Source organism: Aphelocoma coerulescens, chromosome 24 (assembly GCF_041296385.1).
Source record: "Aphelocoma coerulescens isolate FSJ_1873_10779 chromosome 24, UR_Acoe_1.0, whole genome shotgun sequence".
NCBI lineage: Eukaryota > Metazoa > Chordata > Aves > Passeriformes > Corvidae > Aphelocoma > Aphelocoma coerulescens.
The window spans coordinates 5,491,267-5,504,824 of record NC_091037.1 but is presented as its reverse complement, the minus strand read 5'-3'; the positions used below and the strand labels follow the sequence as shown (position 1 = coordinate 5,504,824).

Here is a 13,558-nt window from a genome sequence, read left to right as displayed (position 1 = left end):
CCTCTTTAAATTGGCTGAAAAACTGGTTGCGAAATCTCGCTGTTGCTAAAAACCAGAGCTGAAGAAGTAAAGCAGGCGCCTCCTTCCGAGGCTGAGGCCAGCCCTGAGGAAGGAGCAGGGAGGGGGTGTTGGCCGAAGGACCCTCGGAGACGTGGCTGAAGGCAGCAGAGCTCTCTGGGGTGTCCCTTCAGTGGTAGGGCACAGGTGTTGAGCTAAAGGTGGGGAAGAAAATGGAAATATGAGGCAAAGTAGTGCCTAAGCAGGAAAGATCAAGGCAGGGGAGGTCTGGGGGGCCTCGAAGAGCAAAGGGTGAGAATTTTGTATGTATTTGGCCTACTGTGATGGAACTGTTAAACTAATGATACCCTTAGCTCCCTTGGGGGCTGAAAGCCCTGATTTAGGCATTTAAGCGTAATTGCAGCCCAGCAGAACTGTGTATCAGGCTAATGCTCTGTTCTCTCGCTTCCCCCGAGGCCAGAGGAGGCAGGAGCCATTCCCACTTCATTAGTGTGGCAGCAGGGGGACTGTCTCAGCTCTTTTGCTGAAGTTAATAATAAAATTAAACTAATTGTTATGCCTGCTTGTGGAGAAGAAAGTGTGGCTTCGGGGATGATTTATTTATTTTTCTCCTGATGCCTGTCTCGCTGTGTGACCGGTGTTGGAATGGCAGGATGGGAACCCCAGCTCTGCCCCCTCGGAGCACAGATGTGTCTCGGGAGCAGAGTCGTGACTCGGGAGTGTTTTCATCTGTGTGTGCCGAGGCCCAGTGCACAAACTGTTAAATTTCCTCCCCTCAGCTCCCAAATCCATTCCTCCTGTCCATGCCAAAGCATGCGTTCTTCTATCAAGACCATATGTACGCCAAGACCAAGGTTCTAAAGTCAAGGTGTTTTTGAAATATTGGAGTGCAAATTAAGTATCTGAGTAATCTTAACTGTCTTCCAAAAAAAAAAAAAAATTCTCTATCAGCCTCACATATAACTCAAAAGATTAATGGAAGGCTAAACTTTGATCCAAGTCCAACAGCTGATACCAACCATGAGACTTTCCAGGCCTGAAAGCAAAATAGAAAAATCCAATAAAAAAGACCTCCTTCTCCATCTTTGAGGCACACCGCCTCTTGGCCATGGTTTGAGCTAATACTGCTATTTTTTCCTCAGTTGCTTAACCTCTTCTTGTGTCACCTTTGTCCTGTGCCACTGGACCTTACCTAGAGCAGTTTGAGTAAATTAGTGACATTATTTAGGGTGTTTTGTAGCTTTGTAGGAAACACATCTACCTGGTTATTGAGGAAGGCCATCAGGATGTGGGATCCCCTGTCCTCTCTGGGACTCAGTCACTGTCTTGTTTGCTCGGCATTGTTTGTTTTTCCTGCCATCTGCCACCCGAGCAAACACTTGCTCTGTATTTTGACAAAAATATCAACTTTCGGGTCTTTAAGGTCCCTTCTAATCCAAGCCATTCTATGAAAAGTGACATGCCATTAGAAATTGCTGCACAATTTGTAAGGGACTTTAGTCCCCCAAAATTGCTCTTTGGATTCATCACTGATTCATGGGGGGGGTTTAAAGGGTGTGAAGCAAGAAAAAAGCTCCATGCAAGGCTGCCTATAAAAATACATTACCTAAAAAGAAGTAAAAATACCAATTGAATCCTTAGGTGGGAATCTGCATAGGAAGCACTTGGATGTGGGTGCCAGGCATGGGTAGGGGCAGAAATGTTGGAGGCATTACTGAAATCCAAGCTGAGGATTGCAAAGTTTGAGCAACTGTAATTTCTCTCCTTTATTCAGGAGATCCTTATCCTTCTGATAAGGATCTGGAGGGTGCACTTTCATTTGTTTAAAATGTAGTAAATAAATATGAACAGAACATCAAAGGATGCTTTTTCTTGTAATTTTTAACTGCCTCTCCACTCAGTGTTTCTGTGGAACCCTTGGCGTCCGTTTCATTGTTTTCTGACCTGTTTGTGTCTCTCATGCTTGGTTTATAGGGTTACTGTCAGCAAACTGATTTTTCTGGGGTTTTCCCTTTCACGTGTTCTTTTGGAGGATTGAGAAAATCCCAGGCGTATGGGACTGTTCGGCAGAGTTCCGTGTGTTTCCTAAAAGCACATGCAAAATCCCTTTGAAGAACGTAATTTTATTGCTTACACTCACGAAACCCTCTCTTTGGTGATGCCATAATTCCAACACAAATGCTTAATTACGGCGTTTTTTACAAAATCCCCAACCCTTCTGTAGCTGCCTGGCTCCTTATCTCCAGCCCTCGGCTTCCTGTGATTTAGTAACACACAAACTGCAGCTCCAGTGCTCGAGGTGGAGAAGAGTAAAACGGGAGCACTTGAATGTTTTTTGCCCAAGCTGTGATTACAGCCCGGCGTTTCCCGGTGCTCGAGCCCTCTCTTCGGAGTGTAATTAGGAACACATTGATTCTTATTGCAGCTGGCAGCTGCTCGCTATTGCCTTTTTCAGCTTCTGACCCCCATAGTCCCGCTGACCTTTCCTGGGGTTAGTCGTAGGCCCTTTTCATTGTGATGGGCTCGAAGTGGCTCATGTGGAGTTGATTATTTCCTTGCTTGTCTGGCCTTTTTGGTGCCATAACTCCAAGTCACTTCCATTTTTTTCCCCTGCTTTTGGCTGACCACAGTGAAAGGAAATGCTTTTGCTGGCGACAGGATCGGTTTGCACGCTTGACTGACTCGATTGAGACCCTGAAAGGGGGGGAGGGGGAGGGTAATGAACACTGTAGGTGCTGCATTTGCTTTTTAAAGGTTGATGTTAATGATAGAGTGGTCATTAAGCATTCATAAAAATGAGGCTTCGGCCGGCTCTGTTGCCTTTTGGCACTCTGAGCCCCGCGGGTTGGCATTGGGAGTGCGTCTGCCGTATCGCGCCTGGCAGCAGTGGCTTTAGGGTGGCTGGCTTTAGGGTGGCTTTAGGGTGGCTGGCTTTAGGGTGGCTTTAGGAGCAGCGTGGTGAGCGTTCACCACTGGCAACTGCACGGCACTGCCGAGGTGTCCCGGCCCCGAAACACCGGCAATAAACCGGGGAGGTCAGTCCGAGAAGCCGCGGGCAAGCTGCCGTGGCTCCCGGGCTGGACCCCGCTCCTCCCAGCCCAGAAAGCTAATGAAGTCTATGTGCCAGCTGTTACACTCATTTTGCCAGACCCCAGGAGGACAGCATGAAGACAGTCAGTGATCAAAGGCTTTGGAGATCACTGAGGAGCCGAGCGGCAGGAATGTCTGATTGCTTTCTCTTGGAATGCCACAGGCTTCAATACCTCCTTTTTTTCTTTTTTTCTTTTTTTTTTCTTTTTTTTTTTTAAGGTGTCTTGGTGTGAGATTTAATGATCTAACTCAGCTTGCTCACACTGAAGCCAGAGTATTTTAGCTAATTCAAGGGGGTTCATTTGCTCTAGATTTAGGTGGTTTGAAAATTTGTGGGTTTTGTTGTACAGATGGCAAGTTAAAATGAAATTTTCTTGGTAATTCTAATAAATGACCTAGGGAAAAAACCAATTTGCTGTGCTTTGGGTGTTAAATCACATATGACATTATAAAGTGAGGTGGGATGAATCAATTTTGAGTTGCTGCTGTTTAGGAAAAATGGGAAATCTGTCTATCCAAAGCTGGTATACTCCAGAGGGCTGTCACGATGCAGCTGGTGGGCAGTGCTGCCTCTGAGGCAGCGGTGCTCAGTCACTTTTTCCTTGGGCTTCTTAGCAAAGGCCGTCAGCTCCTGGAGGTGGAGTGGGCAACCTGAATAACTCCCTCTGTTCCTGAGCATGCTGTTTCCTTCCTCCTCCTTCTGCTCTACCCAGTGTTTATGGGACCTGGAGCATTTGGGTAGTGCAGAAACCCTTCCTCGTTTAGCTGTTCCTCGTGGAACAGCTCGCTGAAGGTTGGGAGAGTGTTGGAGCAGGGAGTGATGGAGCAGGAGTGCAGAAACAGATCCAGTGGGGTGGTGGCTGTTGGGAAGGGAGGTCCTGGTGTTGCCCTGCCAGCTGGTCTGAGATGGCAGGAAGATGATTCAGGGAGCTAAACCAAAATGGGGATGAGATAATGCTCTTTTCATAGTGGCTCTGCCCTCAGCTGCAAGGGTGGAGAGGGGAAGTTCATGGTCCAGTAAGTAAGTGGGGCAGGATCTCAGCTGTGTTTGGAAGGACACTGGAGCTTGACACCATGGGAATGCATGGAAAACAGCATTTTGTCATCTTTTAGAGTGTGAAACCTTATTTGGGGATAAACATGGGTAGGAGTGAGTTAATTTGGTGAGGGTTGTTACAGTGCCAGGACCAGACCTGTGGAGCTGTACATTGAAAACCACTGGTTTCTGGAGAAACAGTAACAAACATGAAGCTTTGGGAAGAGACAAGAGGGTCGCTGCTAGGGCTGCAGAAATCCCAGCTGGTCTGGTGCCTGTGTCTTCCCATCTTGGCTCAGTAGGGTGCTTCAGTAAGCCCACAGGCTCCCTGGTCCGGGATGCCCTTTGTCCATCCTGGTGAGGTCTCCAGGCCGCGACAGCCGTGTGACCGTGTGCCAGCTGCCCTGCAGCACCCTGTGTGCCAGGCTGGTGTGCCAGTCTGGCGCTGGGGACAGCCCTGCTGCTGTGCTGGGAAACCTCTGGTGCTCTTAAGGAAAGTTAAACCATCCCTTCCCCTCTGTTTGGAGTTAGTGTGGATGGTTTATTTTCTTGCCTGCGCATGGCATTCCAGAGGTTGCGGGGCTGAAACTGGGAGCTGCTGGACGCCTGTCCCCACAGCTCTGTGCTGAGGGGTTCCTTTCATAAAGGGTCAGTGACAAATGAGGCACACAGCTAGAATTATATCATGTGCAGAAATACTTCATCTTGCTAATTACATCCAGAAGTGCCAGGCACACGTTTGTGGGCGCCCCTGTGTGTGCAGCATGCTTCTGAGGGGCAGGCATCCATTGCAATGGGCAGGATGACCCCTCCCCCTGACACAAGTCCGTTATCTTCCTTGTTTCCCTTGATCCAGGAGCAATAACCTACTTTAGAGCTGACAAGGAGGTCAAGTGCTGCACGAAGATAACTGGAGGATGACTTTAGGTGAAGAGGTCTGGGTGGAAGTGGGAGAAATGTGGCCTTTGCCATGCTGTGCCTTTCTGCTGGGCTGGAGAAATGGCCAGTGAAAGTGAAAAGTGCATTTTCCTGATCCACAAAAAAACACGTCTATCTCTAGTCAACCTTGAATATTATTTATATTAATAACTCCTCTTTTAGTTTATAATGCTCAGACAGTGACACCTCTTACTCCAAAATAACTCTGACTATTTGATCCACAAGTGGTGCAGATTCATCCTCCCAGTCGAGGAACAGTGGGCAGAGTTGTTCTGGGCAGAGCTCATCTTGGAGTCTAGGACACTAAAGAGCCACATCTAACCAAGGTGCACCTCTTTCAGATCCCAACCGGTCCCCAGTGACTGGTACTTGCTGTCAAAATGGGAGCTCAGGGTTATTGAAAAGATGGCAAAGGGGAAGGGTTGTGTTTTTCCATCCCTAGGGCTTTTTTCATACAATATTAAACAGGCAAAGTTTCTCCACAGGATTTCTAAAGACCAGAAAACTGCAAGCTGCGGTCTCGCCCTCTTCTCTGTATTTAGCAAGGGGCTTCTGGAGTGTCACCATCTGCAGGAGAAAAAGAAAGAAGCATTTTTGGCTTATGTTGTGTTGCTGGGTCTTACCTTCCCCTGTGTTCCGAAATCTACCAGTGAGCAAGATGTCTCTGCCATCCCTTCAGAAGCAGGTGTTGGAGAAACTTCATTCAGATGCCTGAGTGTTGATGGCCGAGCAATCCTACTCCAGTTAAAGCCAATATTTTTCTTTTTTCCCCCCCCAGTCAAAGAACTTTGGTCTTTGTGGCTCGCTGTGTGTACTCACTGCTTTGCAGTTGATCTTACCACTCCACAAGCCTGCAAAAGCCAAACTGGTAGGTCAAAAGAGGAGTAGCTGTTGACACTGGCAGCGAGGAACATGTAAGGAGAAAGATAAACAGAGGGAAATCAGAGCCTGGATAAAGTAGATCTCCAAAGATAAAGTTTAGTTAAAGATAATGAGCTGGCCTTGTTTAAAAAGACAGCTGCAAAATAACCCAGTAGCTCCATGTGCTGGGGTTAAAGTTGACCCAGAATATACGTTTCATTGCTTTTGATAAATAAATAGTGGAGGGAAGATTTGGCAAAAAGCAACATTGCCCCCAGCCCTCTTCAGCAAAGTGTTTGATGTTAACAAGTTCTCTGGGTGTTTACTTTGTCCTCTGCGTGCGCTGGTGGAGCGGCGCTCCTGCCCTTGAACCGAGGGAGAATTCAAATAAACCAACCCCTTCGGCACAGCTGGGCTCTTCTGCCATCTGTGGCTTCCCAAAACAGCCCTGGCTCGCCTTGGGAACCAGCCTGGGCCACAGGATTGCTGGGTCTTCCCAACAGCTGAAATAAATTTGCTGGATCAGATAAAACTGCCCAGAAACGGGAGCAGAACTCGACAACATTTCTTGCTGCCCTCTCAAGCTGTCAGTGTAACCCGGAGTGCAGTTTGCAGGCAGAAGTGGCAGTGAGCAAACAGCTCCATAAAATCCAGAGTGATTCTTTAATTACAACTGGAGGCTTTTCCTGATGCTTAATTTGCATATATATTTTACCATGATGCTGTGATGATAAAGTAAGGTTATTGTTAAATAAACCACAGGAATAATTTTGCTGTTGATATCCGGATCCAGCTTCTTGGAAAGCAAGTGGCTCTGTGAACACTCAATAAACTGAGACTTTCTCCTACCAAGCATGTGTATTGCTGCACTTGCTTCTGTGCTCAAGTAAAACTCCCCGTTATTGTGTGCGTGTTGGATACGTGTTTATATACACAGCTGATAGATGAGATGTTTAAACTGTATGTTGAGTGTTATCAGCAGTGGAATGGTATGGCTGGGCTGATAAATGAAGTAACTGTGCTAAATGAGCTCAGATCTTATCCATCATAGCATTACACAAGGCCAATAGGACATTTACATGAACGGCAGCTGTAGATTTATTGTTTTCTTGGAAAAACCAGTGTTTGATTGAGACCCAGTGTCAGAAACACCATTCCTGAGACTCCCCTCGTGCAAGTCCGGTTGCTGGTTCCATGATTTAGTTTGTATTTTGCTGGTTTAACGATTTATTGTAGAGTCATTTAGGTTGGAAAAGACCTCTGGGATCATAGTTAGTTTGTGTTTTGCTGGTTTAATGATGTAGTTTTTTATTTTTGATGATGAAAGTGAGATCTTACGTAGCTGAATGGTCGTGTGTGATACGGCCAAGGAAAGGACTGCCCTCTCTAGAAGCAGCCATGGAGATAAAAGTGGATCTAGTGCATGCCCCAAAAGGATAGAGGAGAAAGCACCATTTGTTTGGGAATATAAATTGAGAACAGGACTAATATTGGTGTTTTTTTCATTGCTATGGTTTGCCTGTGAAGCCCAGCAGAAGGAGCCAGCAGATGACAGGTCTCAGTGAGCAGGTTTGGAGCAATTGTGAGCGGTAGCGGCATCGCAGCAGTAGATTCATAGAAACTTGTAAAACAAGTGTGGCCTGATGATAGATGGTCAAATGATTATTGTTTGCAAACAATATTATCTCCAATAGATAAGCTGTTTACTTTGGACTCCAGCTCCTCTGGGTGGAACAGAGTCTAATTTATCAAGGCAGAGCGGTTCAATGCGGATGCCTCATGCCCCAGCTGTGGAAAAACTCTTACATTAAGATTAGTACTTGGAACCACAGTGAAGTTCAGCTCTAACTCACTTTTACAGATGGTTTCTATATTACAAAGAATATTGGCTGTTTCCTGGTTATGCCTTTTTTTTTTAAAACCCCAAACACTTTGTTGTAAGAGAGTTAAAAGACGAACTCCTGAAACTCACAGTAGACATGTGCCTGTTTGTTTTGTAGCTGTTTCCGTGCCTCGTCTTAGTCTGGAGCTTCGGGCTTTCAATTTGGATAATCTGGCGCTATGCATCCAGCCCCCGGGCGCTTCCAGGCACTGCTCCTCATTGCTGCCACCGGCCTTGTCACTGCCACCAGCACAGGTAAGGCCTCACCCAAGCTGGGGCACTTGGAGGTTTTGGGGTTGAACCCAGACTTTGGAACAAAACAACACTTGGGAGTGCATTTCGAAGTGGCCAACTTTATTGGATATTGTCAATAATCTGCTTTTAAGGAAGCATGGAGCACTGAAACCCAGCCTTACACTCGATATATGACTTTGCTTGTGTCTGGCTCAAAACAAGTGCCAGAACATGGAAGACTCTGGGCTACGTGGGTTTGTTCCTTGGGATCTCCATGGATTCAGCTGGATGCTGATTCTGCTGCATACAGTGCATCTTGTGTTCCCAGGGGTCGGGAGGGGTTTGGATTTGTAGGGGGAGAGGGGAATCAGCCCTTTGAAATGCGAAAGCTGATGCGTGGCTGCAGTTGGAAGAACTCTGGTGTTAAAAAAAGAAGAGGGATGGTTTTAATTGACACATCTGCTCTGTGTAGTCAGCTTGTCTTAACGTAACCACACAAAAAAGAAGCTTTTACTACTTTTAGCACTTCATAGCCAATCGTTATAAGCAAATGGGATAAATTTTATTTTTCAAGCAGTCATAGGAGATAAATTCCAGCTGCAGGGTCACTGCTACCAATTTTGCCTTTTACATGAAGCACAGTGTTGGTGTCAGAAGTGAGGGCAGGGGCGAAGATGAAAGTAGCAGTATGATTTCATAGCAATTGGTGGCGAGCAAACTGAAAGGTCAGTGCTTCCCTCTATCCCTGGAAATTCAAACTGAAGTAACGGGAAAAACAGTTTTCTAATTAAAAGCTAAAAATGGACATCTGGAGTCCTGCAAAATGCTTGGATACCATTTTTATGGATTTCATCTTTTTTTGTTAAGTGAAGCCACACTTTAATTTCCAGTTTTATTTTATGTTTATGCAGATAGTTTATGGTTCAGTTAAAAATGTGCAGTTTCTCATCTGAAACTCATAACCAGAGCTGAGATGGACTGACTTGAGAAGAAAAGCATGAACCCAGGGCCCCACCTATAAGAAAACTGTCTCTGACTTGGATGTCATTTAATATCATCTTGACCCGTACTATCTGGAATTCCTTAGATCCTTTACAAACTAGAAGTTGTTTCTCCCTGCCAATGTGTCTATTTTTAATTTAGTTTTTTCTCCTAATTTGTATTACTAACCAATTAAGTGTTACTGGTGTTAATTGCCTTTTGCTTGCTCCCTTCATGCAAAATCTTTAGTGGAGAATTCAACAGAAAACAAATGGAAATACTTCCCAGTGTTTCATTGGCCAGAATAGGAAAAAATCTCGTCCAACAAGCAGGAATTTTCTTCTGGCAAATAAATGGATTCTCATAACCAAGTTCTGTGGGATTGAACCTTTTATTTATTAGCAGCTCTTCCTGTTTCTGTTCATCTTTACTCAGTAAAGATAATGGATGCCCAATTCATCATCCTTGTCCTGATGAAGTCCATGTATTTGGAATTAGCAAGAGCCTTTGCTGTTCATCCAGCTTTTTTTATCCGGCTATTTTTAATTAGTTCTGCAGACTCGGAGACGGTTCTGTGTAAATACCTGGCAGGCTCCTGCCATTTCTAGCATTTTACAAGTCACGTCCAGGCCTGCTTCATATGGGACAGATCAGCTACAGCTGCGTGTTCCTGTGCTCCGTCTCTTCAGGTGACGGGTGCTGTTTTCCTCCGCATAAATCCAGTGGGATTGCAGTTTTTGCCAGCCTGGCAAGTGTGACACCTCTGCCTTGTGCACACTTGGGGACGTGCCTCCCCCTTACTGCACCTACATTTGTTTAATTGCTGTTACCCCCTTTTGTGGGCTTTGAATCTTGACGTTTTCCCAGTGTTTGAGAGCGAGCAGGAATCTCTCCTGAGTTCTTCTTGCCAAGGAAAAGGCAACACTTGCTTGAATATCGCTTGCAACTTGGAGTTTAGAGACCCTTTACGTGGTGAGCCTGTCATACCAGTCAGCACATCGTTAACCTTATCACCTGTGTCCATGCAAAATTCTGGTCTCTAACTCAATACATATATTTTTCCTTTTAGATTTAACTCCCCGTTTTATTTCTGAGCCTTCATCTACTGTCCAGAAGTCTGGTGAGCCCGTCCAGCTCCGCTGCTCTGCCGAGCCCTCCACAGCTCACCTTTCTTGGCTGTTTAATGGGAAGCCTCTGGACAGCAGGGTGGGAGAAGTGGAAATCCAGTCAGGATCTTTGACAATCGTGTCCCTGAGCCCGGCGACGTGCGGGCGCTACCAGTGTGTGGCCAGCAGCAGCGTGGGCGCCGTGCTGAGCCGGCCTGCCACGGTGTCCATGGGCAGTAAGTTCATTTGCACTTCTGTTCTTTGCTCCTTGCCAGTTCCTTCTTGGAATTTTAGAAAACACCTAGACCAAAATGTTTTGGGGTGGTTTTTTTCCTCAGCCAGTATGTAGAATATGATGGATTATACACTTCTTGCATTTTTTGTAATGCTATCATCTGAGACCTGTCAGGTGATGCAGGCCTGGAACACATTCCCTAGAAAGCTTGTGGATCCCCATCCCTGGAGGCTTTTAAAGCCTCAGCTAGACCAAACCATACCTGATGGATTTAGTGTTGGTGTCAGCCTCATTTCGAGTTGAAGGACCTCAAGGGTCTCTTTAAGCAGACATAAATATTATTAAATGAAATAACATTAATTTCAATGAATGGGCCTGAAAAATACAAGATTTCCAAATGCTTCCCTTCACAAAGGATGTTGAAAGAGCAGCTGAGCTGCCACGCCATTGCAGAAGCATGCTTGAGAGTTGAGGAGAAATCTGTGGGAATTGTTGCCTGGGGAATAAGTGGGAGCTGCAGATTTTAATTTTCATGTGATTTGATCAAACCAGTGTTGATGTTCTTCAGGTGAGGACAAGTCTTCTCTCCTCTTAGGGACAGTTTCCCTTCTCTTAGTTGCACTGGTTCTTCTGATCAGTCTTTGCCTTGATGCTTGATCTGTAAGTTATTTGACCTCAAGGGACTTTGGAAGAGGAAGGACAATGTTTTCCGCATGGAAAGGATGATGTGATGCTGAGAATGGGAGTACAGTATTCCTGCAGGAGCATGATTTGTCTGTTTGGGATCTCTGGGCTGTCTGAATCAGGTCTTTGTCAAGCAGGGTTTGAGTGATTTCTCTGGAAGGGTACCTCATCTATGGAGCATGTCCAAAATCCCCTTGGGAGGAAAGTCTCTTAAAAGTGTTTTGGTAAAGTACTGACCCATGGCCAGCCCCTCTCAAGAGAGCTCCAAGGGTGGCCAACATAGGAAAACTTCACAACCTCAAAGAAGTTTGAACATGGAGGGAGTAGAAGAGCAGCTTTCACACTTCCCTCCTCCCTTGGAGGTTTGGGAAGCACACGGGAAGGTGCTGGGAGCTCTCTGCCTGCCTCAGGGCACTGCTGTGTTCATTATCAGCCCAGAAAGACAATTCCACGTTTTTATGGGCAGTGTGAATTGTCTTCTGTAGTGCCTGCAGAGCCCATGAGGAGTCCTGCAGCCTTTCCAGTGTCTCTGCTGGCTTTTCTGGAAGCAGTTGGGAGGGGATGTAGGAATTATTTTTTCTCCTCACTGTTCCCATGTAAAAGCTGGTGCTTTTTGTAGTAAGGAAGTGTATAAGGAGGGTTTATGCTATTATGGGCTGCAGGGTAGAGCAGGCCTGTTGATATGAATATCCAAAAGCTGCTCCAGAGAAGACAATCAGCATGAAACCAACTGTATTCTGAACACAAATACTGAGCTTACTGCCCTACCCCTCTCCCAAGCCGTGGCTGCTCTTACCCTGTTCCCAACTCTCTGCAGGTTTAGCTGACTTTGATGCTTTGGTGACGGCTGCTGTTGCAGCAGAGGAAGGAGGCACAGCTCTCATCAGGTGCAAGGTGCCAGAAAGTCACCCCAAAGCACAGGTTCGCTTCCAAGTGCGGGGGAAATGGCTGGAACAATCAACAGGTGAGGTGTTTTGTGCAATATAAGTATCCAACAGCAGCTTGCCTGGAGGGTTTTTTTTTTTAAACCTAATGGAAAAAAATCCTCTGGAAACTTGCAGAACTTTCTGTGCAATTCACTTTATCAAAACCTACCCTTGGAAATGAATCTCCTTTGCATGTGATCCTATATTTAGAATAAACAGGTATAGCTGACAAATTAATTTTAAAAATTACAGAAAAGGAAGGCATCTTTTGAAACTAAATTAAATTTAATCTTCTTTTCACCTTCCCCACTTGTTTAGACAACTACCTAATTCTTCCATCTGGAAACCTGCAAATTTTGAATGTATCTTCAGAAGACAAAGGATCCTACAAGTGTGCAGTGTACAACCCAGTCACTCACGACCTCAGAGTAGAACTCACTGGACGGAAGCTCACAGTCACACGTGAGTATTCAGTTCAGCTTTCCAGAATTAACACAGCTCAAACAGAGTAAATGATGTCCCTAAGGTTTTTAGCAATGGCATATCAGTGCCTCCAACAACACCATGTTATGTAAGATCTCTCCTGCATTCTTTGCCCATTCGATTCTTATTTCTCCTCACTGTGGAGGAGCAGCGTGACTGCTTTTCAAATCCCAGAAAGTCACCCTTGGGAAGAGAATACTGCTCATACTTCTGTCCTCAAATCTATTTTGGAGCAGGACTTCTGGAAGACAGTGTTACAACATCGTGCTCAGTCCTGAGTGCACTGTTTGACACTGCAAGACATGGAGGAGGACAGAGAATGGGATGGGAGGGTGTGGTTTAAAAGCTTGGTTGGTTCCTCCTGCAAGGAAAGGCTGAGAGAATTGGGATTGTTCAGCCTGTAAAATAGAAGGTTTAGGGGTGACCTCACTGTGACCTTCCAGTACCTGAAGGGAGCCTACAAGAAAAACAGAGAGAGAGGGCCTGGAGTGACGGGACAAGGGGGAATGGCACTGATAGAGAGTAGGCTTAGAGTAGATATTGGGAAGAAATTCTTCCCTGTGAGGGTAGTGAGGCCCTGTGAGGCTCTCTGCCCAGAGAAGCTGTGGCTGTCCCATCCCTGGAAGTGTTCAAGGCCAGGTTAGACAGAGCTTGGAACAACTCGGTCTAGTGGAAGGTGACCAGAAGCCCAAACCATTCTGTGATGCTATTCTACGATTCATCTCCTTTCCTCCAGGCCCTTCTTCAGGTGGCTCCCACATCCTTCACCCGCTGGCTCCCCAGAGCCTGGCAGTGCCCCGGCACAGCGCCCTGACCCTGGAGTGTGTGGTCAGTGGGTCGGCTCCGGCCCCCATCCGCTGGGTTAAAGACGGCCGGGACGCGCTGAGGCGAGGCAGGTGGGAGCTGCTGCACTCTCACCTGGTGACGGAGCGGCTCGAGGCGTCGGACGCTGGGAATTACTCCTGCGTGGTGGGAAGTGACTCTGGAGCAGTGAAATATGTTAACTATTCGCTTACTGTACTTGGTAAGAAGTAAAGACATTTTCACATCCAGGCAACAAACGTTGCCTTCATCTACCTGCTA

At 46.2% G+C, this 13,558-nt stretch overlaps 1 protein-coding gene across 4 annotated transcripts in view; it reads left to right on the top strand.

Moving 5' to 3' along the window:
- Nucleotides 1-13,558, top strand: part of CDON (cell adhesion associated, oncogene regulated) — a 55,166-nt gene that overhangs the window by 12,634 nt on the left and 28,974 nt on the right. For all 4 annotated transcript variants that reach the window (XR_011146571.1, XR_011146572.1, XR_011146570.1 and 1 more), the window contains exons 2-6: nucleotides 7,945-8,081; nucleotides 10,111-10,383; nucleotides 11,884-12,030; nucleotides 12,311-12,454; nucleotides 13,212-13,499. Coding sequence is in view for 1 of the 4 variants with exons in the window: in XM_068994599.1 (XP_068850700.1) it covers nucleotides 8,006-8,081; nucleotides 10,111-10,383; nucleotides 11,884-12,030; nucleotides 12,311-12,454; nucleotides 13,212-13,499 (928 nt within the window). In the remaining 3 variants the exon portion in view is untranslated. The remainder of the gene's footprint in view (nucleotides 1-7,944; nucleotides 8,082-10,110; nucleotides 10,384-11,883; nucleotides 12,031-12,310; nucleotides 12,455-13,211; nucleotides 13,500-13,558) is intronic.